The 23,174-nt window shown below is 43.8% G+C and overlaps 1 protein-coding gene across 3 annotated transcripts; it reads left to right on the top strand.

The window, feature by feature from the left end:
* Positions 1–1,493: 1,493 nt before the first annotated feature.
* On the top strand, positions 1,494–9,305 carry bag5 (BCL2 associated athanogene 5). 3 transcript variants are annotated; one of them, XM_079287389.1, is made up of 4 exons: positions 1,670–1,704; positions 3,220–3,353; positions 5,367–6,269; positions 7,688–9,305. In XM_079287389.1, exons 1-4 carry the CDS (start codon positions 1,699–1,701, stop codon positions 8,226–8,228), a joined length of 1,584 nt encoding a protein of 527 aa, XP_079143515.1. In that variant the 5' UTR covers positions 1,670–1,698; the 3' UTR covers positions 8,229–9,305. The 3 variants fall into 3 exon arrangements, with proteins under 3 accessions (XP_079143516.1, XP_079143515.1, XP_079143517.1); XM_079287390.1 differs by lacking the exon at positions 3,220–3,353 and having other exon boundaries at positions 1,494–1,704; XM_079287391.1 differs by lacking the exon at positions 1,670–1,704 and having other exon boundaries at positions 3,324–3,380.
* Positions 9,306–23,174: the final 13,869 nt, after the last annotated feature.

Here is a 23,174-nt window from a genome sequence, read left to right on the forward strand (position 1 = left end):
TGGTGTAGGAAATTACCAGAATGTTAATAGTGTTTCCAGATAAATATGTAAATGGTAATGAATTTGTCCCCTTTAAAGTTTAAACAGATGAATTATCAGTTATTTTTAAACTGATTACTGGACTTTGTATTTCTTGTTCTGTTGGAGACTAAGATGGCGTTGCTGTTTCAACAGCCAATCAAAGTGTGCATTGCTACGTGTTGCACAGAGAAAATTAAGAGTTGATTGATTTAATAGTTTTTTTCCATATTCTGGTGTCAATGTGACCTAAAGCAGGCACACACACACACACACACACACACACACACACACACACACACACACACACACACACACACACACACACACACACACACAGTGATTTCAAATCTAACACAGCCACTTCAAAGCAGGATTCTTGAATCCAGTCTGTAGAGGCCCATACGCTTTTGTATTTTATATTCCAATTTATTTCTTATGCTCCATCAAATTCTGATTCTTAAATATATTTGACAAGTAATCTACTTTTTTTAACTGCCTGGATTAATTAAGCCACAAGATGGCGCTATCAGTCTTTAAAAAAAAGCTCATTCTCCTTCAGCATCTACCAAAATGTGTTTTATTGGTCAAACTCTCTCTGGCTAGATTTAGAAAATTCTTCGTAAAATTGGTTTGATCTATGTAAAAAACATAACTTAAAGCCTTTCTGTTCAGTTAAATGATATCTGCATCTCATCCGATTGAAAACGCGTCTCTCGGCAAACCAATAATCAGACATGACTATCATCTATAAACATGAAAGCTATCTGAAGTGTGAAATTCAGTGATTTTGCTGCTTCTATTACTTTTTGGATTTTCTGAGTCACACGGACCTCACCAAGAGCAGCAGTGACGCAGAGTGATGCCTTTCTGCCAGATGTGTGAGGCCTGCTGATGGCCACAAGTTGTCAAAACTGTGAGGTCACGGTTTGACCTCTGACCCCTCATTCATGTCAAAGCAGCAGCTTTGGTCAGCAGCCTAAGCAGCATTGAGAGTTTATTTATTTAATTTAGCTCTCCTTAAATTGATCGCTGGAGCAAACACGTTTGAAAACTTGAAAAAGCTTTTACTTTGAAGGCGAGCTGTCTCTTGTTTCCGGCTCTCGACTTCCTTTACTCACTTTTCATTATTGAAGTTGGATAATATGACGTTTTGAATGACATACCAGTTTTTTTTCTAAACCTCGTCGATAAAACAAAACAATGTTAAAACGATAAATCAAAAACAAAATCAAAATGTTTACTATTTTTAATTTCTTTAGGTGAATTCTAAGCGAGCGTCATACCCGCCCTTGCCGCTACGTTCCAACGGCACGACCACACGATCAAAATGGAGCGCGCTCTATGTTGGACAACCAAAACTTGCCCTCCGTTAATGAAAATAGTAAAGTCAATCCGCTGTAACATGACACCTGCGTGACGTTTGTTCTCCGTCGATGTGGATTTATAACACGATAACTATTCATCCACGAACAGCTCGTAACCGTCGAATGAAACAAACACCGGTGAAACGGTTATTATCTACCCCCAAATGAGCGACGATAAACTCCGCGTTAGTTCTTACGCGTGAGCACCGGAAAGTAACTACTAGAAGGTAGCTTAGGTAGGCTAATGTTTATAGCTTTAATCGGGGCGAGGTGCGCACTTTTCCGCGACCTTTCAGATGGCTGTACGCTGGCTATGCAGGTAAGGGTTAAAACCACTAAAGGGGCGAAGTGCTGTTTGTCTATTAAGACCTAAAAAAAAACAAAAAGATGGAGTTATTGGGCTAAAAGGTGGGGCTGAGTCAGGTGATCATGTGGAACTAGCTTAACGCATCGACACACGGACACAATGGTATTCACAGAGTACTGTACGTGGAGAGCAGTCAGACAGTAGGTCGGTTAGGTGCTGAAGCTGACCGGAGCATCACCGACATCTCTCTCTCTCTCTCTCTCGCTCTCTCTCTCTCTCGCTCGCTCGCGTTTTTGAGGAGAGATTTGGTTTTGGTGATCCATCTGGATGACACTTGGCTCCACGAACCCGCCCTGCTGTTGCCGATGGAAACAGACATCCGTTAAAAAATGTGCGCGAATGTGTTCGGAGTTTTGAAAAGGTGAGATATATATATATATATCTATATATATCTATCTAGCTATATATATATCTATATAAATATATATGTCTATATAAATAAATATATGTATATATATATATATATAATGCTGCTTGTATGTGTGCGAGAGGACACAGCTGACAGGTAGATGCTTCGCGGTGTTTCGTGCAGCCGTTAGATCCGGAGGTGTGTTGACTGTGCGTATACGTTTACCTTCGCAAAAACCAGCTGTGCAAAATGGGATTTTGTATGGCGACATAATGCGCAAAGGTGCAGGAACCGGTGCATCATGCAGCCGTGCAGGAAGGTGCTTGTACATTTTCTGGGCTCGTTGTGACTCATGACAGGGAAGATTCTTACGAGCAAACCTATTCTTAGCTTCATCACAGCAGCCTCCCTTTTGCAGCTCTCTTGGATCAAATTAAGGGATGAGGTGTTTGTCAGACTGGAGTGGATTTTGCTGAGATTATCCTGTTAAATACTCCCGATTTGTAAACTCTGGCTCCGGTATGCGTCCATCCACTATTCTGGAAATGCCCAGCCCCCTTCTCCCTCTGACATAAAAGTACTTTAGGGATTGCTGATACCATAATCCTGTCGATTCCAATAAGTGTTATTGATGCTGTGAATAACAAAACAAATATTTTGGGCTTTGTGTTCGTATGCAACAATCCCATCATGCTTTCAGGGCCCTCGACTGATGACAGCCTTGCTCGTGATGCAACCGTGTCCCTTGAGCTAAACCTACAATACGTTCTTAATCTTAATCCGCTGTGTTACAGTTCACTTTGATGTCGCCGTCTGTGAAAATGTTGGGATGAATTCACTCCTCTTTCCTACTCTTTGTTTATGTTGATGCTGGAGGTGCTTCTTCATTTCAGTAGACTAGAGGTTTGCATTGTGATCATGGATGGATGGCCGATCGGCCCCGGGGCCCCGAGAGGTCCGAGCCTCTAAGTGAAGTGACTGTTCTTAAAATCGTAGAGTTACAGAGTTCAGGAATGTTCTGATCACGTTTGTTTTTGCTCCTGATCAAAGTATATCTCTATATATTATCTTCCCAACAAAGCTAATCCAGTATTTGTTTCTTTCCCTTCATTTTGCAGCTGAAACATAACATTGTGTATAGTACGCTGTCGTATTGCGTACAATATCTCTGCTCGGGAGTGTCAGTGTGGATCTGTTTGGCAGGAAGCTTTGGGACCAGACGGCCTCTCTTCATCTTCCGTGTGAAGTTCAGGTGCAGTTCTTCAAAACAACAACAGCGGTAACATTCTACAGACGCAAAACAACTACAGAGAGATGCAAAGAAACTACGAAAGAGACAAAAAATACCCAGATCACAAAAAAGTACAAAAAATGATCGATACTTAAAGACTACAAACAAATGCAAAACTACTCCAAGGAAAGGCAAAGTTACTGTCCCTCTGACAACCTTCCTCTTTCAAACTACAGAGAATGAGCTCAAGGTAATCCGACTGTTCTCTGGATCAGTAGATTCATTGTTGAGTCTATAAAACGACGAGCTTAAATATATGAAGTTTTAAAATGACTCAAAACAACAGAGGAGCATCAACTCTTTCAGAATACGCCGGTGAGCTGGAGGAACCTGTGACACACTTCTTCCTGTGGAGGCTGAGCTGAGCTGAGCTGAAGCGTGTTTGTGTTTTGGGTGTTGCTCGGTTTATTTCCGCCTCGTATTAGAAGCCGATCGGTCGGCCGGATCCCGTAGACGTGGATCGCAGAGCGATCACGTCACGTGACAAACGCTCAGCAGCACTCTGAGCGCTTGTCACGCGGGCTGTTCCTCCAGAAGAGACCGGATGTAGTTTAACCTCGTTCACTCTGTGACGGCTGAGATTCAGACCAGTGTATCGCGCGGCCATTTGTTCTCGTCTCGCCTTCAGATTCAAGACGTTTATTGTCGCTCCGCTTGTACAATATAGTACAATAGTGTGACATGCTTTTGCTGGGATGCTCCATAAAAAGAAGAAAACTAAAAACATATATCATAAGAAGCAATAAAAATATGTTTTAAAGAAAAACAATGTGGAGTTAATCAAATATAATAAGAAATAAAAACTGATTCATTCAAAGGTTTTTTAACAACACTGTACGATTTTAAACAGATCTTTTTTTCATAAATAATCCCACAAAAGCACCAATTTAAATCCTGTGTTTCCCGTTGATGTGTTTCATGCATTCAGCTTGAAAAAAAGCAAACAATAGACTCAAGAAATCTTGATTAACTGCGACCAAAATGAGCGTTAAGCTGCGAGAGGGCAGCCGAAATTATGACTGAATAACAGTCCAAGAAGCTCCTCATTCAGGTCGTTTCACAGCAATATTATTATTTAACCAACAAGTGTCTTAATACTTGATAAATATCTGTTATTTATGGTTACAAGTGCAAGAAAGTTTCTCTGTTCAGACATTTTTTAGTGAAATAAAGTTATTGTTAAACACTCTGAATACACTTCTGCGTCTCTGCACCATTTAACTTTATTGATTTTGCAACTCTGCTATCTACTAGAGCGTAAAAAGATGAATATCGTTTGATGTATTGGTATTGTATTGGTATTGGTATGTATTGGCACGTGAGCACATTGGTCTCCTCTGGAGTTGTTGATTTAAATGGTTGGCTGAGGTTGTGGAGTTTCTTTGAGCCAGCTGCTTTGGCAGAGATCCAGACATTAGTTCATTCAACTCGTGTTGGCTGTAAGTAAATCCAGTCATTCTGGCCAGAAAACAACAACGACGACTATGTTTACAAGCACCACATATTCCAGTTTTTGGCGTTTTTCTGAAACAGACAATATCACTAATAAGCGGCTGACACAGCGAATGAATGTTGAATGAATGCGTTGTGATATTTGTGCATATCCAAGAACCTGTTGATCTCCTTCCAAACAGAAAAGTGAGCTTTTGTTTTGGGCATGCATCTCTGCTCCAGCTTTGTGTTCAACCACAGACTGTATATAAGAAGTGGACGACGTCATCGTGACGTCACCCGTTGGTTTGTTGAAGCCTCGAGTTCGGCGATTTCGCCGTCGCCATCTTGGAATACGAGCGTTGCCATGATGCCGCACATCCCACATGTCTTGCTCCATCCGGGATGAGGTCTAATTCAGAATATCTAAACGGAATCTGTTCTTTACATGAGCCAATATTGTCATACTCTGAATAATAGTGGAAGATGAGTGCATGTTATCCTTCTGACCGTCCCTTCATGCTTCCTTTCTGTTTCCTCCAGCCTGTTTGGGAAGCCCTTTGATGGTGGGAAGAGGATGGACCATGGCGGCCCACAGCAGCAGCAGCAACAGCAGCATCCAATGGAGCAGCAGCAGCAGCCGTACCATCCACAGCACCCTGCCATGATGCGGCTGTACGAGGTCCACAAGGAGGTGACGTCTCTGGGGCCCCAGGTGTGCACCTTCAGCGGCCTGCAGCACGACCGCGACTACAAGCGTCTGGAGCGCGAGCTGACGCGGCTGCTGCTGGACGTGGACCAGGTGGACACGGAGGGCAAGCCGGAGCTGCAGGGGGCGCGGAAGAGAGCGGCGCAGGAGGTGGAGGGCCTCCTGCGCTACCTGGAGGAGAACGCCGCCCATCCGTCCCGCGCGGCCATCGAGGAGCTGAGCAACGAGGCGCGGCAGCTGGTGGACGACCGCGTGGTGGCGCCCCAGCGGTCCGGCGGGGTGGCGGAAATAAACGACGAGCTGGTGGACGCCCTGCAGGTGATCGTGCTGAGGCTCACCCAAGTCAAGACCGAGGGGAGGGTGCCGCTCCGCAAGGCGCGCTACCGGGCGCTGACCCGCATGTGCGCCGTCCAGGACGTGATCGAGAGTCGCACGGAGGAGCAGACGCTCTCCCTGCCGCTGCCGGGCGACACCCACGAGGCCGTGTACCGCATCAACCAGGTGATGGTGAAGGTGAGCGTGGCGCGCGGCCAGCTGGTGGCTCTGCTGATGGGCCTGAGCGGCAGGGACAGCTGCGCCCACCTGTCGCGCATCCTGACGGAGATGGAGGTGGAGCTGGACGCTCTGGATGTTTCCGGGAACGCGGCGATCAGAAATTACAGGAAGCAGGTTGTGGAGGAGATAAACGGGCTGCTGAAACATCTGGAGCTGGAGGGGGAGGGAGAAGACACGCGCAGGTAGGCTTCACTCAACAGAATGGAGATGAGCAGTTCAGGCCCACAATGAATAGTTTATTTGTGATTAATCTGCAGAATATTTTCCATATTTTTCAAATAGTTTTGGTCTTTAAAAAAATCTGGAAATGGAGAAAAAAGTCTTAAAAGGTCTTGTTTTGTGCCAGCAACAGTTCAGAACTCAACAAAATATTCGATTTACCGGTACTCTCATAAAAGACGAAATATTAACATCTTAGAAGAGTTTTTGTCGCTTTTGTTAAAAAAACAACAACTTCAAATTGATTGATTATCAGAATAGTCGTTTATTCGTTGTCTGTCCATTGACGAATTGTTTCATCTCTAATGCAAATGTTCAGATTAAATTTAAGATATACAACTTTCATAAACATCTTCTGTTCTTCAAAGTAAGACGTGTCCACACTGCGCTGATGTTATTGTGCATCAGCAGCAGCCTGGCCGGTGGATTGTTGTTGGAGTTTGATTTGAGTCGTGCTGCACAGTCACAAGTGAATTCGACTCTCATCCCCAGAGAAGCACCGACGGCAACAACAGGCCTACCGAGCACTCCATTCTGTTCACACGCCTCTCTTTGTGCTGCCGAGTTTTGAGATTCAATTATGGTTTAAAAAAAAGGTTGTTTGATACAGTATGAACTGAAAACGTCTTGATGGATAGAAAATACATTTGAATGTTTACTCAAGTTTTTTATGAGTAATAAAAGGTTTCAACTGACTCCTGAGCGTACCATAGATTTGAACTGATGCTTTTATTTTGGTGAGTGTTTTTTCTGGCTGTTGTGACGGAGCTGCTCCGCCTCCTCACGTCAGAAGACCTTTTGCCTCCTGGTGCAAAAACAGTCAAGTCAAAAGTGGTCAGTTCACTGACTACTCTCGTTGTAAAACATTTTGTTGCTCCGATAGTAATAGAAGAACAGTTGGGCTAGCTGCTGCTAGTTGCATTGTGGGTAATGTAGGCTCCAGGTTTTAACAAAGAAGAAGAATGCATGAAATGAAAAAAATACCTTATTTCTGGTTCTGCTGCATCAATTTTAATTGAAACTTTTTTTTTTCCATCCATGATGAGGCTGACTGTTTTAGGAGCGCAGTGCCAAGTCATCAGATTATCACGACACCGTCACAAAACAAACTCACAAAATGAGTTATTTTAAGTTCTAGTTTGACACGTGTATAAAGAATTTGATCTCATGCATTTCGTAACACTGGAAGAGTTCATCGCATTAGTTTAAACATCAATATGATTTCTTAGTCATCAGATATCGATGTCGGAAAATATCCTCATGAATACAGATTATTTCATGCACTCATGAGCACTGAGACGTAGTATTGGAACAGTACGGACTCTGTTTGTTACGACAGGTCTGACTTGTCACCGCAGTGATTCAGTGTTTCTTTCTTCAGGTACGACTTGGGGCAGAACAACTCCATCCGTGAGATCGAGGCGGTGCGAGCTCACGTCTCCCACCTGCGAGAGGGCGTCCTGCGGCACTGCGTGATGGGCGATCTGAGCTTCGGGCCCAAAGCCGAGCTGCAGAGCCTCCTCATCCACCTGGACCAAGTGGACACGGCCAAGAACCCGTGCATCCGAGAGGCCCGCCGCCGCGCCGTGGTGGAGGTCCAAGCCATCATCACCTTCCTGGACCTGCGCGAGGCCCTGGCGCGCCGCCAGCCGGGCCCCAGCGAGCAGCCGGCGCACCGGGCCGTGTGGCTGGTCCTGGGGAGCCTCTCGGACCTCCAGGCCCAGGCGCTGGGCTTCGACGGCAAGCGGGTCGACAAGAGCTACATTCTGCTGGAGGAGCTGCTGACCAAACAGCTGCTGACGCTGGACGCCGTGGACCCGCAGGGCGACGAGACCACCAAGATGGCGCGGAAGCAGGCGGTGAAGTTTGCCCAGAACATTCTCAACTACCTGGACATGAAGACGGACGAGTGGGAGTATTGATTTATGAAATATAAACATCGCAGCGGGACATCGGAGGGGGGCGTAAATAAAAAGACAAAAAAAAACAAACTGGTACATTATCATTCCACGGGCTGTAAATATTGACTCAAATCCCCAGAATGCACTGCAGCAGCGCTTCTCTTTCGTCTCTTTTCGTGGTAGATGTGGCCGACCCTGCTGAGAAGACACAGAACTCCTTTTGTGACACACTTTGAATTTCTTTGGTGCGTTCTTGAAGATTTTCTTTTGAAATCTCCCAAGTGTGTGTGTGTGTGTGTGTGTGTGTGTGTGTGTGTGTGTGTGTGTGTGTGTGTGTGTGTGTGTGTGTGTGTGTTGAAGCCTGCGGCTGTTAAAGTGGCCGTGTCCTCCAGACTGCACTTGATGTCGATGAAGTGTGATGGATCAGTCTGGCCTGGTTAATCCGAGTTGCTAATGGAGGCAGCATGTGTTAAATACAGCGACCTAATTAAGGAGAGCGTGGTCCACGGCTACCGGCTCGGTCCAGATGGTGACACCTGTTGGTTCTGGGCCGAATTTGGACGTTTTTTTACTTTTATTTTCGCTGCAGTTTCCTACAGAAATCAAACGTGGTCCGATTCCATTTGACAAAGCAGATGGTGTGAACGAATGTTACATTTAATCTGAGGCGTTTCCACCAAACATCCTGCTGGTGTCGAAGCCAGGCCATCTCTGTTTAAACAGTCGGGAATATTATTGACATAAATATCATTCGCCCTCCTCGTGGACCTGTTTATCTCCTCCGTGTCTCTGGTAGCGCTGCAAAGTCACGCCCTGAAAATCCTGCAACCCGCAGATCAAGAAGTCTGTGTGGAGACGTGAGGATGTTGGAGAAGATGAAAGCCCCGTTCCCCTCGCTGCTTGTGTAGCTGTTTGTTTGTAACATGTTTCAAATGTTTGTTGTGACTTCGTATGATCCACCAGGCTAAAAATGGATCGGGGGGGTTCTTTTTATTCAGAGATGGAAGAAGACGAGGAGGTGACATTGTATTGCTGCTGCTTTTTTGTTTCGACCCGCTGCTTTTATACTGAGTGGAGAAGTGCGACTGTGAGAGGTCCCCAGGGGAGAGGAAGAGGAAGAGGAAGAGGAAGGAGGGGTGATATCCTCTGGATTGACACATCAAGGCTGAAGCTCACAGGGCCAGCAGTCGTGTCCTGTGCGGTAGAGAGAGTACTGATGGTGATCGCAGTCGACAGCCTTCTAGAAACTTCTCGAGGCTGCTGCTCGAGGAGGGAGGGGGGGAGGGAGGGAGGGAGGGAGGGGGGGACCAAAATCTCTGTGCCTTTATTTTCACCCGTCCCTGTAAAACCTCCCGTTTGTGTAAAAAGAAAGCAGCCTTGTCGAGAAATAAAAAGACGCACCGAATGTTCGTGGAGTAGAGCACCTCGGGCCGCCGTCGCCGGAAGATAATTTGCACTACTGGTCAGAACTTGAGGCTCCTTCGAGTCAGTATTTGAACTAATAAGGTGGAGGAGTGCTGGTCAATCATCCGTGGCGACACAGAATGACGGCGCTCCTTGATACGATACGTTGGAGACGCAATGCAACACGACGACTAAGATAATTAGCCGACTTACTTCAGCTTCCTGCTGACCTCGACAATAATACATTGTTTGTTTTTGTGATTCATTGATTTCTGCAGAAAATGTAGAATTTCTGAAAACATCAGTTCACAAAACAATCGCACCTCTTTTAGAAGATGTTCTGGAGCTTTCTGTCGTACGAAATGAGCTTTTTCTGAGCTAAAGCCGGCTTTAAATCAATACTTTCATCTTAAAGGATCACATGACGTTCGAGGCGGCATTCGTGAGAATTATCATCCGACTGCAATGTCAGCGCTACAGAGCGTTTTAGCTTCTTTCAGCTCATTTTCCCGCCATCTTTAATGTTCTGTTTTCAGCAGAAAGCTTTTGTAAAACCACTGAACATCACTGAGAAAGAATGGAAAGATGTGAACGACTGCTGATGAAAACCATGTGATACGATAGAAAGCTCCACAACAGCTTCTTAATCGGTGGTAGAAAGTAATTCAGTATATTTACTCAAGTCCTGAACTTCAGTGCAATCTTGAAGTATTTTTATTTTACACTCCTTTATGGTAAATATTGAACTTTTATTTGACAGCTCTATTTACTTTGCAGTTCCTGATTATTAATACAAAATAGAAATCAAGTAATACATTCTGAAGTATTATAGATTAAACTACCCAGCAGTACATGAAGCACTTCAAATGAGCTCCACCGTTACTAGCTGCAAAATTTAAGATGAACACGATAATGCATTAATCTACATTATAATCCGATCATTTATATTTATTCTGAAAGGAGCCTTTCTGCATAATGAGTACTTCAAGTATATTTTTAAATACTTTTGTACTTTAGATGTCTTTGCCTCTCATCTCGTTGGTGAAGAGGAACCTGTGACTGTCGAGCGTTTCTTTCTCTCCACTCGGCAGGTTTTCCTCTCACGTGTTTGGTTGTTCGTCGTGGAAACAAACTAAAAGGGTCAAATGTCTCCGTAAGTTTGAATTAAAGCGACAGAGAAACAAAGCAGGTGAAGCGGATGTTTGTTGTGGAAACGTGTCCGTGAACCCCGGTCGCGTGCATGAACCTGCTGTTGGAGCAGATTCTTCCTCACAGAAGCCTTCTGCTCTCTCAGACCAAACCAACACGCACGCACCTGAAGTTCACACGCTCGTTTTTTAAAAGCTAAACATTTATCAAAAGTTGTACACTGTTTTAAAGACGTGTCACCTTTTTGTTTCCCTGTCTTGCCATCATAGCGTCTCGAAGCTTTTTCGCTTTACATTCAGTGTTCGTGGAGCCTCCATCAGTGGGCGTTCAGGCAACCAGAACAAATGGATCCTCTGTGGTTCATGAGATCAAACAGAGGAGGAGGATGGCCGTGTGTGTGCGGCCCCTGGTTCAGTGGTGATGACAGTATGATGCATCTTTTGGGGGGTTTTACAGAAGAAAGGACAAAGAATGTTATAGGTCTGAAAGAAGGTATTCCTGCGTTAACTAGTTCGTCTTTGCATGAAAGTTTGTCAAATACAAGCGTGACATCGGAAGAGTCACGGAGCGACATTTTAAAGGTAGTTTTTGTTATCGTCATGAAATCCCATCGACAGACCAAAACCAACAAAAGAAATATGCAATTCTTAAAAAACAGGAAACAAAGTACAAATACAATGTTCAATATGTTTTCAGCAAACGTCTCAAATAAGAGGACGGATTGATCCACGGCTGGTGTTCTAGCGGGACGGTGAATTTGTTTCTAATAATTAGTAGATAGTTTATTTGTTTTTGTGATTTCATGGGACAAGAAGAAAATCAAGAATATTACCAAACAGACAGTTGTGCTCAAATTAAAGCAAAGCCTCAGAGACTCACCGCTCACTTATTTCAGAAAGTGGCATTGAATTGATTCCTAATCCTGAATCCTAAAATACAACAACTCCGTGTTTTCCACCCAGACGTCTTGTATTCACACACGCGGGGAGTCCATCAGTCAACGAGTTTGAAAGATCCAGAGCCAGCGGGGGATCGAGAGGGCCGCCTGACGTCCGGCCGTCCTTCACGGGACGATTTACACCAAACCTGCAGATTCTAAGATTTCGTTTTCCTGATCCGAGATTGAATGTCATTGAGGAATGTTTCGTCTTTGTATTCATTGAACCAAAGTTGATTTCAGAGACCTTAACGATGAACAGCAACTTAACGCCGGCTGAAAAACACGTTTCCTTACTTCGCCCAAAGGTTCAAACACACGCCGGGTGTGTTTGAAGTGAAACGAACTGCTTTGAGTTTGTTGATGTTGCCAGTTGCACCAGCTGAAGTGTGATTGTGAGTCGAGTGTCGACACTAACTGCTATTAAACCGGGTTTATTTACTCCAGTGGTGGAAATACTACTCATTTGTATCCTTACGTTGAATGATACTTCGTACTTTTAACTTCACGACATATAGTAACCTTTCAATTGAACGTTTTACGCACAAAATACACAAGTTTATAAAAAAGGATCCATTATTATTACAGATGAACAACCAAAAGTATTCAAAGTTAAAATGAGCTCCATCTTGACCAACGACAACATTAAAGTACAGCTTACATATGAATACATTCACGATAGTATCCAATAATATAATAGTACACGGAGTATCCACATTACGAGTACTTTCTTTTGTTGCTTATCATGTACTTTTACTTTCCTCAGATTTTGAATGCAGAATGTTTCCTCGGAGTATTTCCACACGGATATTAATACTTTTAAATGATTTGAATACTTCTTCCACCACTGAATTGATGCTAAACTATGCTCTATTATTTCCAGATGTTCAAATCTTAAATAAGTTTGTTTTCTTGACAGAGAACACAAACGAGCTGTTTCCCTGTTTCCAGTCTTTATGCTAAGCTAAGTTAGCCAGCTGCTAACGGTAGCTTCATATTTAACTTGCAGAACCCGGGAGACGTGTCGATCTCCTCCGCTAACTCTCGGCAAGAAATGAATAAGCCCGTTCTCCAAAATGTCAAACTGTTCCGTTTAACAACGAACTGTTAGCGATTCCTCCGCTACGTTCAGACTTACTGAAGCTGGTGCAACGTGATGCTCAATCCAGCAGCAGAACGACGGTTGATTGTTTAAAAGTAGTGAAATATGAAGAAGTGGAAATAATGTCAGAAAGCAAAAATGAGGATTTAATAAAGTAGAAATCCACCGGAAAGGAAACGATCTTCCGAACTGAGCTTCAGCAAAAGCTTCTTTGATTCAAGCGCACTTTTTTATGTTCCTTCGTCACCGTTTATTACTGCTTTGCCTTTCTTTCTGCGAACGACAGAAATGTGTTCCGTGTCGGTAAAGAACGGGTTTTGCATTTGTTTTATTTTCCAGACATGTTTTCTTAAGTCGCCTTTAACTGCATTGATTGTGACGGGCTTCTGCTGTTTCTCTCGCGAGACGCGCTTGTACAAAAAGAAAAAGCACAGAAGAGTGGAAAAAAGAAGAAACGGAAGGTTGCGTGAATGTGAATGCTCCATGGATGCTCGTGTTTTCAATTTGTATTCCCACTACAAAATAAAGACGGCGTGTCTTGATCAGTGTTTTATGTGAATGTGTTTTCTTGTTTTTAGTCTGTTTTCCGGGCTGCTCTCCAGAGAAAACTAACACATGAAATGTATTCAACGATCAAAATAGTTGCTCGTTCATTATCTGTTAATCGACTGATCATTTTAGCTGCACTTTTACTTTTATGTGCACAAATCTAAAGTAACTTAAATAATTAAATAACTAAAGCTTAAAGCTAAAATAACTAAAGCTGTCGGATAATTGTAGCGAAGTAAAAAAGTATATTTCCCAGAGATATGCGACATGAGATTAAAATACTCCAGTACCTCAAATAATCAAACGAAAGGGTAGAAATCAGCAGGTGGAGAGCAAAAGAAGGATTTTTTCCAAAATAAAAGTACAACAAAGTAACTGAAGCCATCAGATCATCGTAGTGGAGTAAAGTAAATACAGTAGTTCCCTCTAAAGTGTAGCGGAGTGGAAGTAGAAACTGAAAATGCTCAAGGAAAAGTATTTAAAATACTCATACAATCAGATAATATCAGCAGACAGAAGAAAAGGAGGAAGCAGCTCTCGAGTGTTGTTCTGACCTCTGACCTTCCTGTAGAGAGAGGAAGCAGCGTCACATGGCTCGTCCCTGTTTCACGTCCAGCCACCAGAGGGCGCCACGTGCTCGGCTCTGCAGGGCAGCCTGTGAGGAAGCAGCAGCAGAGCGGCGTGAAGAATGAGCTGCTCTGGGCGAGGCTCCAGTCACACACACACACACACACACACACACACACACGCACAGTGTTGATGACAGCAGACAGTGGCGTGTTTCCGCTCTGTGAGGCTGCTGATTACATAACCTGCAACATGGAGGTGATGAGCACTCTGCAGCATGCATCCCCACAGCAGCGACAGGATGTGATGGACCTTTAATGGACCTTTAGTAGTGGTGGCATGTCCGTCTCATCCACTTCCAGTGAAAAGCACGTATCTCCAGATGTGCATGAAGGATATGAAGGAGTTGAAATACAACATGCAGCAGTGATATTAATCCAGAAACATCTGTCGTGAAACACTATTGTCACAAACTGGGCCGAACGGCCATGACACAAAAGGGAGATGCATTCAATGAAGCAGCGCTACTTTGTCTTTTTGTGTTTGTAGATTTCTCAGAGCACACCTGTGCTGTTCCACAGGGGACACAAGGGAAATGTAGTCCATCATAACTGTAGTTTCTAAAGACATTCTTAGAAATGCAGGATAGCATTGAATCAAGATGAATCAGAGTCACAAAACAGCTCAAGAATCAAACACAACAACACTGTATATATATTGTTATACGTCACAACAAAACCATTTGATAAGCTGAGAGAGAGCAGGGCTGCAGAGCACCAGGAGGAGGAAGACATGCAGAGATACAGGAGGACGTCCGTGATGGACCGAGAAATGGATGAATCACAAGACGCATGAGAGAAGAATGTGGTGCAGAGCCTGAAGATGAATACTATTAATAAACAAAGCGTATGTCTGCTTCTTTCCCTGTGTAGAAACAGCCACGCAGGAGAGCGATGCAGGGAGAACAGAGATGAAGGAGGACAGTGTATTCAGATGGGTCGAGGGTTATGACATGCAGCGTGCAGCAGGGTTTTTTGGAGCTGTCGGCGGTGCAGCGGTGCACAAACAGATGAGGAGGAGGGTTATGTAACGTTCCCAGAGCCTCTTTCACCGGGCGAGGAGAAGAGCCTGCGTCGATTAACGCTGAGCTGCCTGTGACTGCAAGATCTGAGGGGGTGAACATACAATGCTTTTATCATCTGTTTGACCTGTGAGGCAGATTCGGGTTTGTAGTGGCCGTTGCTTCCCAATAAAAAAGTCACTGTGGTTGCTGTAATGCTTGTTCTGACGCGTGCCATAAATAACATAGTCCAGTTTAGAATATAGGTATTTTACTCCTCACATAATCAGAGTTCACCACCTTCTCTTCCAGTCATGCATTTCTCCATTAAACCAATAAATCATAACACTTACCTTTGTTACATCTGCACGTGCACAAACTGTTTGCTTCTACCTATGAGCAACACCTGTGTCCAATGACCCCACTGATTACATTACCTGTGGCCTGACTCACAGCGCCACTACCGCCCCATGTGGTGGGAGGTTGTACATCAACAAAAACAACAAAATGGCTCTTACAGGGTTAGAGGGGAAGGGAATTGATTGAGTACGGTTCGAAATGAAACGCAACCTTGTTCTCATTGAATGATCAGTTGTTAGCAAGTCTACATTTCTGTGTTATTGTCCCAACCGTTTTCAGAATAAAGCGCCTCATGATCCTCCGTGTACACAAAGCACAGACAAAACATGTTTCTTTAGTCTGAATGGATTACATGACATTTTGTGCATTCATGGTCAAGTCAATTATATTTAGAACCTTGCTTCAAATAAAGAGAAACATCAACGCTCTCTTGTTTTGTTGTTATTCAGTTTCTCTTTTAATATTAAGCTTGTTGTTAAGTCGGCCTGCTGAACATTAAGAGGAAATATAATATGTGTATATACTTACTTTTGCATAACAGGCTGCAACCTCCTGTTCTGCTGTGTCTTAAAAGCTGCATTCTCTCTAGTGTCCACCAGGGGGCGACTCCTCAGGTTGTATAGAAGTCTATAGAAAATGACTCTACTTCTCTCTTGATTTATTCCCTCAGTAAACATTGTAAACATGAGTTTATGTCTCAATCTCTAGTTTCAAGTCTTCTTCAATACAGCATGATGTTCATTTAGTACATTATGCTCCATTTAGAGTCACACAGACCATAAAGCAGGGGATGCTTTAGGGCGGGGCTACACGCTGATTGACAGGTCTCTACCAGAGACGTATACGGCGTCTCTGCGTCACTCCTCAGTCCTAATATGGTCACTTCCTGTTCACTGGGTCCGAAAAAAACAACAACATGGCGACGGCCGTAATCCAAGATGGTGACGGCGAAATCACCGAACTTGAGGCTTCATGACATCAGTCCACAAACCAATGAGCGACGTCACGATGACTACGTCCACGTCTTATATGCAGTCGATGCTGAATACCTGCATCCCATCAGCCTCAGCGTTACTTCGTGTTTCGTGAGCGACGTTTAGCATGTTGATGATGTTTTTAATGCACATTTCAATTCATGTGAGGAAACATTTTTGTTTGAGGGTTTTAAGCGTCACAGTACTTCACAGACGGGGTCAGTGGAGGACTGGGGAGAAGGAAAGCAGACTGAACTGGAAATATTGGCTCTGGTCCGAGGTCCATCTGTCTGCTGTCAGTGTGTTTATGGTGTCTTCATTTTGCAGGAATGCTTGACAGATAACCATTCAGCTCTGGATCAGGACAACAGCTGGAGGCTCATGTCGGCGCTGTGAGAAAGTCAGTGAGTTAACAACGATTATGCACAGCCAGCCGGTGAAGAGAGACCGATTTCCGAATCGAAGCTTAATCGATACAACGGCAGGTGGATAATCCTTTTATAAAATAAGACTTTCGTGGCCGATGATGCTTTGAATGTGTCTAAAATAAAAACAGTGGATGACTGTGTAAATAAAGTTTATCATTGAGATTAAACAGCGGCACAAAATATCACACTCAGTCCAAAAACACCAGATTCATACTGATGATACGAATCTTTCTGGGGAATGTGTTGAGGGATCACAGGCTCTGTCTCTGCGGCTGGACCGCTGGTGCCCGGCAGTGATGGGGCCGGTGCCATATTTGGCCGGTTGCCACGGCAACAGCAGGAATTATTACTCACTGCACCGCGGCAGCTGCCCCCCTGTGTGGCCCGCGGGTATTACTGTGTGTGTCCACTCCCACGAATTACATCTGCAATTCACTCTTGAGCCCAGAGAGCGAGCCGAGGACGGAGGCAAAGTGCAAGAGGAGTTACCGAACGTGAAACACGCCCCCCCCCCCCCTCTGCAGAAAAGGACTTCTTATCAGGACAACATGGCGTTTGCATCTCTATGCATTCTGGCATGTACAGATGCACAAGAATAGCACGAGTGCCTGGACGGGTGGAGAGAGTGAATGTCATGTTTTATTCAGATCCATAAAGTCTGATGTAAAGTGCAATTTGCTGCGATGGAGAGCCGGGAAAACAGTCCACTCAGAGAGCTGACGTCTCTATTTCAGGATAGAAAGTAGTGTTGGCGGTGTTGGCTGACCGGCACGAGGCTGGCTCGCCTCCGTCTGAGCTGCAGGGGGCAGCCGATCATCGTGCCACCTCCATGTCTCTCTCACCTTGAACAGGACGTGTGCCGCCCCTGTGGGAATCGGTGCAGTTTGTTCCCAACTTGATACACAAATGTTGTACTCGCAAAAGGGAGCAGAGAGACAAGAGGGAACATGTGAAATGAGCCTTAACTAATTGCACTTGTGTGAACAGGAAGTTTGAGATTCCTAAAAGGGATAAAAAGGTTGTAAGTCAGACAAAGGCTGTCTGCAAAAAACAATAAGGAAGTGAAACAAGACAGATGAATTACATCCTCTTTTTGGCTAACGATTCATCCGCTGCTCTAAAAAAGAATGAATGAAGAATGAAATCTGTTTATAGAAAAACGCCACAAACTCCTGCACAGCTTCTGCACCTTGAATGCAACTTAATGACCTTTCCGTCAGCAGTCGACAGGCGTAAACGTAGGAAACAGAACAAGAGACACGAGTGGACGGAGGTGGAATGAAAAGGTCTAGAAAGGTCCACAAAGAAGCGGCTGTAAAGAGGCTCGTTCAGCTCTTGGTTTTGGTTTTACGGCACACTTCCTGTATTTCACCCGCTCAGCACTGAAGAGCAGTCAGTTAGAGGCTAGCTGGGGAAGAAAGCGAAGAAGCATTTAAGAAGAAGAAGAAGAAGAAACGTTCCTTTGTTAGTCCCACAGTGGGGAAATTTAGCAGCAAAATTAGCAGCATTTAGCAAAATAAACATTCTTTGGGGGGTGGAGACCAAAACCAGAGCTAAAAGGAAAGTGAATATTGAATATTATCATCATGAGGCTGGGACTTCTGGCTTTTAAATCATATTTATTGGTTTGCCAGCTGTAAACTTGATGGGTATTGATCCATGATCTCACCGCATGGAGAGCTGACGGAGCGAAACGTCTGTGCTGCTTCCTGGATGCTGCTGCAGAGCTGCTGCAGTGTTGCCTGTTTGGCCAAAGTTCAACCTGTGACTTGGCGTCTGTCCTTCCTCGCTGCACGTCTCACACATCTGAGGACAAACACTCTGCAGCAGGAATGTGCCCCGCCTTCTTCTCACCGCGAACACTAATCACAAAGCAAGATACGAAGGCTGCACCCCCGCGGACCCACACAAACACATGCCAGGGTGCTGTTCCTGTAGCACCGCCTCAACATCTCAACCACTGTTGGAGCGATGGGCATGGAATTTGGTCCAGACATTCATGATTCCCATACGATGAATCTTAAAGACATCAAGCCATCTTCCGACTTTTAATCTCGTGCCACCGTCAGGCAATAACTTGGTTCTGTCCAATGCTTTGGTGTATGACCCGCTGCACAGGGAGCTTCAGCTTCTTCCTTTAGACGGAGGTCTGCAGTCCCACGGTGCAGAACCAAGCGGTGTAGAAACAGCTTTGTTCCAGCAGCCATCACTCAGGTGAACAAATGACAGCAACAGTGCACAGATGCTACACAAGCAACGTTTGTGTACTTATTCATTCTATTGATTGATCGACTGATTTGTAGCCTTGTGTGCTTTCATCGTGTTTGTCTTGTTGTCTGTGTTGATTGTAATGAGTGATGACGGATGCCTCGCCTTCTGTTGCAAAGCAAGTCTACCGACGGGTACCAATGAAAGAACCTGAACCTGACATAATGTTTATTGATCATTACTTTCATACATCAATGACCCGATTCCTGTGTCTAACGACAGCATCACTGTGGACCCCTTCTCTGGTTATCTTACTCTATTTATCTGTTTCAACGTCAATAACCGTGTAACTTTATTAAGAAAAGCACAATCTTAATAGATTTGTTGTTCATATTTAGTTGTACTGTTTAGCAAGACTAGATTTCTGGATTAGAAACAATCAAACAGTAAAGAAAAGTAGAGGGTTCATCGATCAAAGATCACAGGTTTACAAATAATTGATCAACAAAATTTGGCCTTATTAAAACTTCACGAAGATCAGTTCAAAACAACGTATGACGCTTTAGCTCAAGTTAAAGGAACAGTTAAAAAGTGTGAAAACAAAAATACCAAACGTTTTGCTTGCTTAAGGCAGACGTTGTTGATTTGACCAGATAAAGAGGTCATGACGTGATGCTTTCAGCTGCCTTTAATATTTGAAAATGCACAAATGTTGTTATCTGTTCTTTGTCGTTCTGTGAGCGTCGGTGTCATTTTTTCCATCCTTTCGAGATGAAGTTCTTCTTCTTTGGTTTCTATTGTTAGCCAGATGTCAGCTGTCTCTGAATGCAGTTCATCCGTCAGCGCAGACTCGTCCTCACGTTTCCCATTTTCTTAGAGAAGCACAATGCTCTGGATGCTCCTCAATGCATCCCATGACACAGTGACTCGTGTGTGTGCTGCACGTAGTCGGAGGAAAATATAGATCTGGTTTTAACTGGTGTCTCAGCTGGGACAGCCGCGATGTTGGAACGGCTACGAATCAGATTCAAGGTTGTTTCTCACTGGTTGGACCAAATTACACTCCAGGGTGAAATGAAGCATGAAGACAAAGTCCCCGAGCAGAGACAGGTCCTTCTGATAAACGTTCAGATGTTCAACCATCCATGTTTTTATATTCACTACTTGTATGTAATACAGGGGTCAATCCTCTTTGGCCTCTCATTCACCTCTTCTACCCAGCTGTCATGCAACGTGCTGTCCGGGTTTGTTGTCTGGTTTAAAAATACTTTGGCGCGATGACATCGGGAAGCTGCCAACGCTGCGACTGTAATGGACAAACTGCTCTTCCTCCTGAATCAAAGTCGCTTTGTTTCCAGCAGCAAAAAAAAAGCTCTCAAAAGAGGACTTTACACTTCTTGTTCAGCATCAAAGAGGAAGAGACACAGTGAGAGACTAGCTGGTGAACACAGTGGAGCATTCAGCAGCGAAAGAGACGGATATCGTCCTCAGGAGGTGGCGGAGACCAGAAACAGAGCAGAAAGAGAGAGAATACAGGGAAACATTGAGCTGACATTCATCCAAATGAATGATAATGGTGCTCTGTAGCAGCTACACATGTACACAACACGATTCACTTCAGAAGATGATCATACTTTCTGTTTACAGCTTGTTGATCTGCCCCCAAATGTCCAACTCAAAATCAGTCCATGCTGACTTCTACATGACATTTATGGAGGCGATCATTTGATCCAAAGTGACTCACAATAAGTGCAAAGAGCATGCAGGTACATCAGCATCATCAAACAAGTGAAGCATTCAGAGAAAGTAAGAGATCCACAAATGTTTTTTTAAAGTATATTTAAGCAACCGGATCACTAAGCGTACAAAATAAAGACAATCTGAGGCCTTCTGTAGTTTACATTTTAGTTTCTTTAAGATACGTATATTTCAGCTGGTTTATGACTCGTTTTCAAGGTAAGGTGTTTTGTGAATGCAAGTACTTTATAATAAAAACTGTTTCAGTAATTATGAGCTCAACTCGAGTCTGTTCTCCTGTTCGCCGTCGTCGTCCTGTTTTCTTATCACAAGGTTGAACTGTGACTGTCAGTGAAGTCCTGCAGGCAGCGATTAACTCTGAGCCAACAGGTCACCGGGTCCTTGTCTCATATCGCCTCTTTATGACTCTTAACTTCCTCAATGACAAGCGTTGAAACATGTGACATCACCAGCAGCCAATCAGAAAGCCCGTCAGGTTTTTATATTCCCCTATAAACGGACGGTGAGTTAAATTGAACATGTTGTAAAACGGAGTTCGTCAAAGCTGAATTTTTTATTTTTCCCAGATCAGATATGTATTTGTTCATTTCACTCTTTTGTTTTCTTCATTCATTGTGATGCATTCTATTCTATTCTGTTCTATTTATTTTGTTTGTTTAGAAACTTTATTTATTTTTTCTCATTGTTGTTTAGAAATGTCTTGATCTTGATTTGCCCATGTTCGGCACTTTGTGCTGCACATTTAAAGTTTATTGTCATTATTAACATGTGTTACTGCTACAAATAGATACTTGGTGCTTCATGATACACAACAACTCAAAGTTCTTTTATCTGGGACGAACCACGCCCACTCTGTGAAACATCACACAGAGATGTTGTGGAATCGTCTCATCGGGACGCCGGCGTTCGGCAGGAACTGATGGTTGAAGTTGCATTTTCAGCGCAGCAGGAAAAACTAAATTCTTACGTTGAACCAGCAATAAGAAGATTGATTTTAAGCATGAAAAATCATCTCATAAGTGTCCTGATGTATTTCCCTTCAGACGGTGATGTCACCTTTGCTCTGACTCCCTCACAGTCACCTCTGCATGACTGCGATTGGCGATAACGGCCGGCGTTCATGCAGCATATCTGCTCTCATATCTGTGTCTGCAGGCAGAGAACAGGCTCCACAGTTACACTTTGCTTAGATTAGATATTGAAGGCCGCAGTACTTTTCCTTCAGCTCCTTCGTGTACAGTGAGTTCACTCATTGACGAACACAAAGCAGACTTTTGTGCTCTTTAAGTGTTAACAGCATTTAAATCACTACATTTCATGTGCATGTGGAAACTGTATTTGTGTCACTGAAACCTCTCAAAATGTTTGTCAATTCATCCCGCACGCCTGGACCATTTGTCAATTGCAACGTACCAAGTCAGTACTTCATTGAGCTTAATTCTCCCCAAAACATGAAAACAGCTGGAAAAACATCATAAGGTGCGACATGAAATGTCTACAGAGAAAAAATAAAAACGTGTGATTTAAAGTGAGAAGAAGAGGGTGTTGGTCATCAACTTTGAAACCATCTTCTTTAAATCCTCTCTTTCTGTGGTCTGTGCAGAACACTGGAGCCTTTTTCAGAGCTGCAGAAACTGCAACAAAGCCTCGGCTGACGGGTCGGTGACGTCAGAGCGAGGCAGAACAAAAGCCTCCGAGAAATCTGCACCATAACACACATCCACCACCGGGCAGCCAGAGACACAAAGACCAGCAGCGCAGCGCCACGCACTCAGACGCTTCCTGTCTGCAGATGCACATCTCAACAATGTAGACGTCTGCTGATTATTGTCCACATCAAAAGAAGAGAAACTGTTGTTCTGGGTTTCCATAATCAGGAGGAGAGACCTCAAGTGGTGGAAGAAGTACTCTCATCTTATTGAAGTAAAAGGAGCAATACTACAGTGTAGAAATACTCTGCTACAAGTTAAAGTCAAAACTTTACTCAAAAGTATCTGCATCACATTGTACGGAAAGAACAAAAAGTAAAAGCACAAATTATGACGAATGTCTGAATCATTTATATAATATTGCTGAAGTTTATTTGTTGATGCATTAGTGTGTCACTTACTTTGATGTTGCAGTGGGTTAATGTGGTGCTTATCTTCTTACGATACACACTCTTTCACTACACACTGCAGCGGTGACCAAGTCACAGTTCTGCAAGTCACAAGTGAGTCTCACGTCTTTGTACTCAAGTCCCGAGTCCTAAATGTTGAGTTTTCAGTTCTAAACGAGTCACAATGCACTCTTCCTCAAATAAAACGCCATTTTAACAATAAAATAACAATATATTAAATATCAAAAACATGATATTTACATGATATATAAACGATAAAAATATTTAATCGCGATTAATCGCATGGATTTTTAAAAGTACTGCTGGATGAACAAAAGTGCAATAACATTTGGTTCACGAGATGCAGGCAGCA

The sequence above is a fragment of the Melanostigma gelatinosum genome (assembly GCF_949748355.1).
Source record: "Melanostigma gelatinosum genome assembly, chromosome: 16".
In the NCBI taxonomy this organism is placed as follows: domain Eukaryota; kingdom Metazoa; phylum Chordata; class Actinopteri; order Perciformes; family Zoarcidae; genus Melanostigma; species Melanostigma gelatinosum.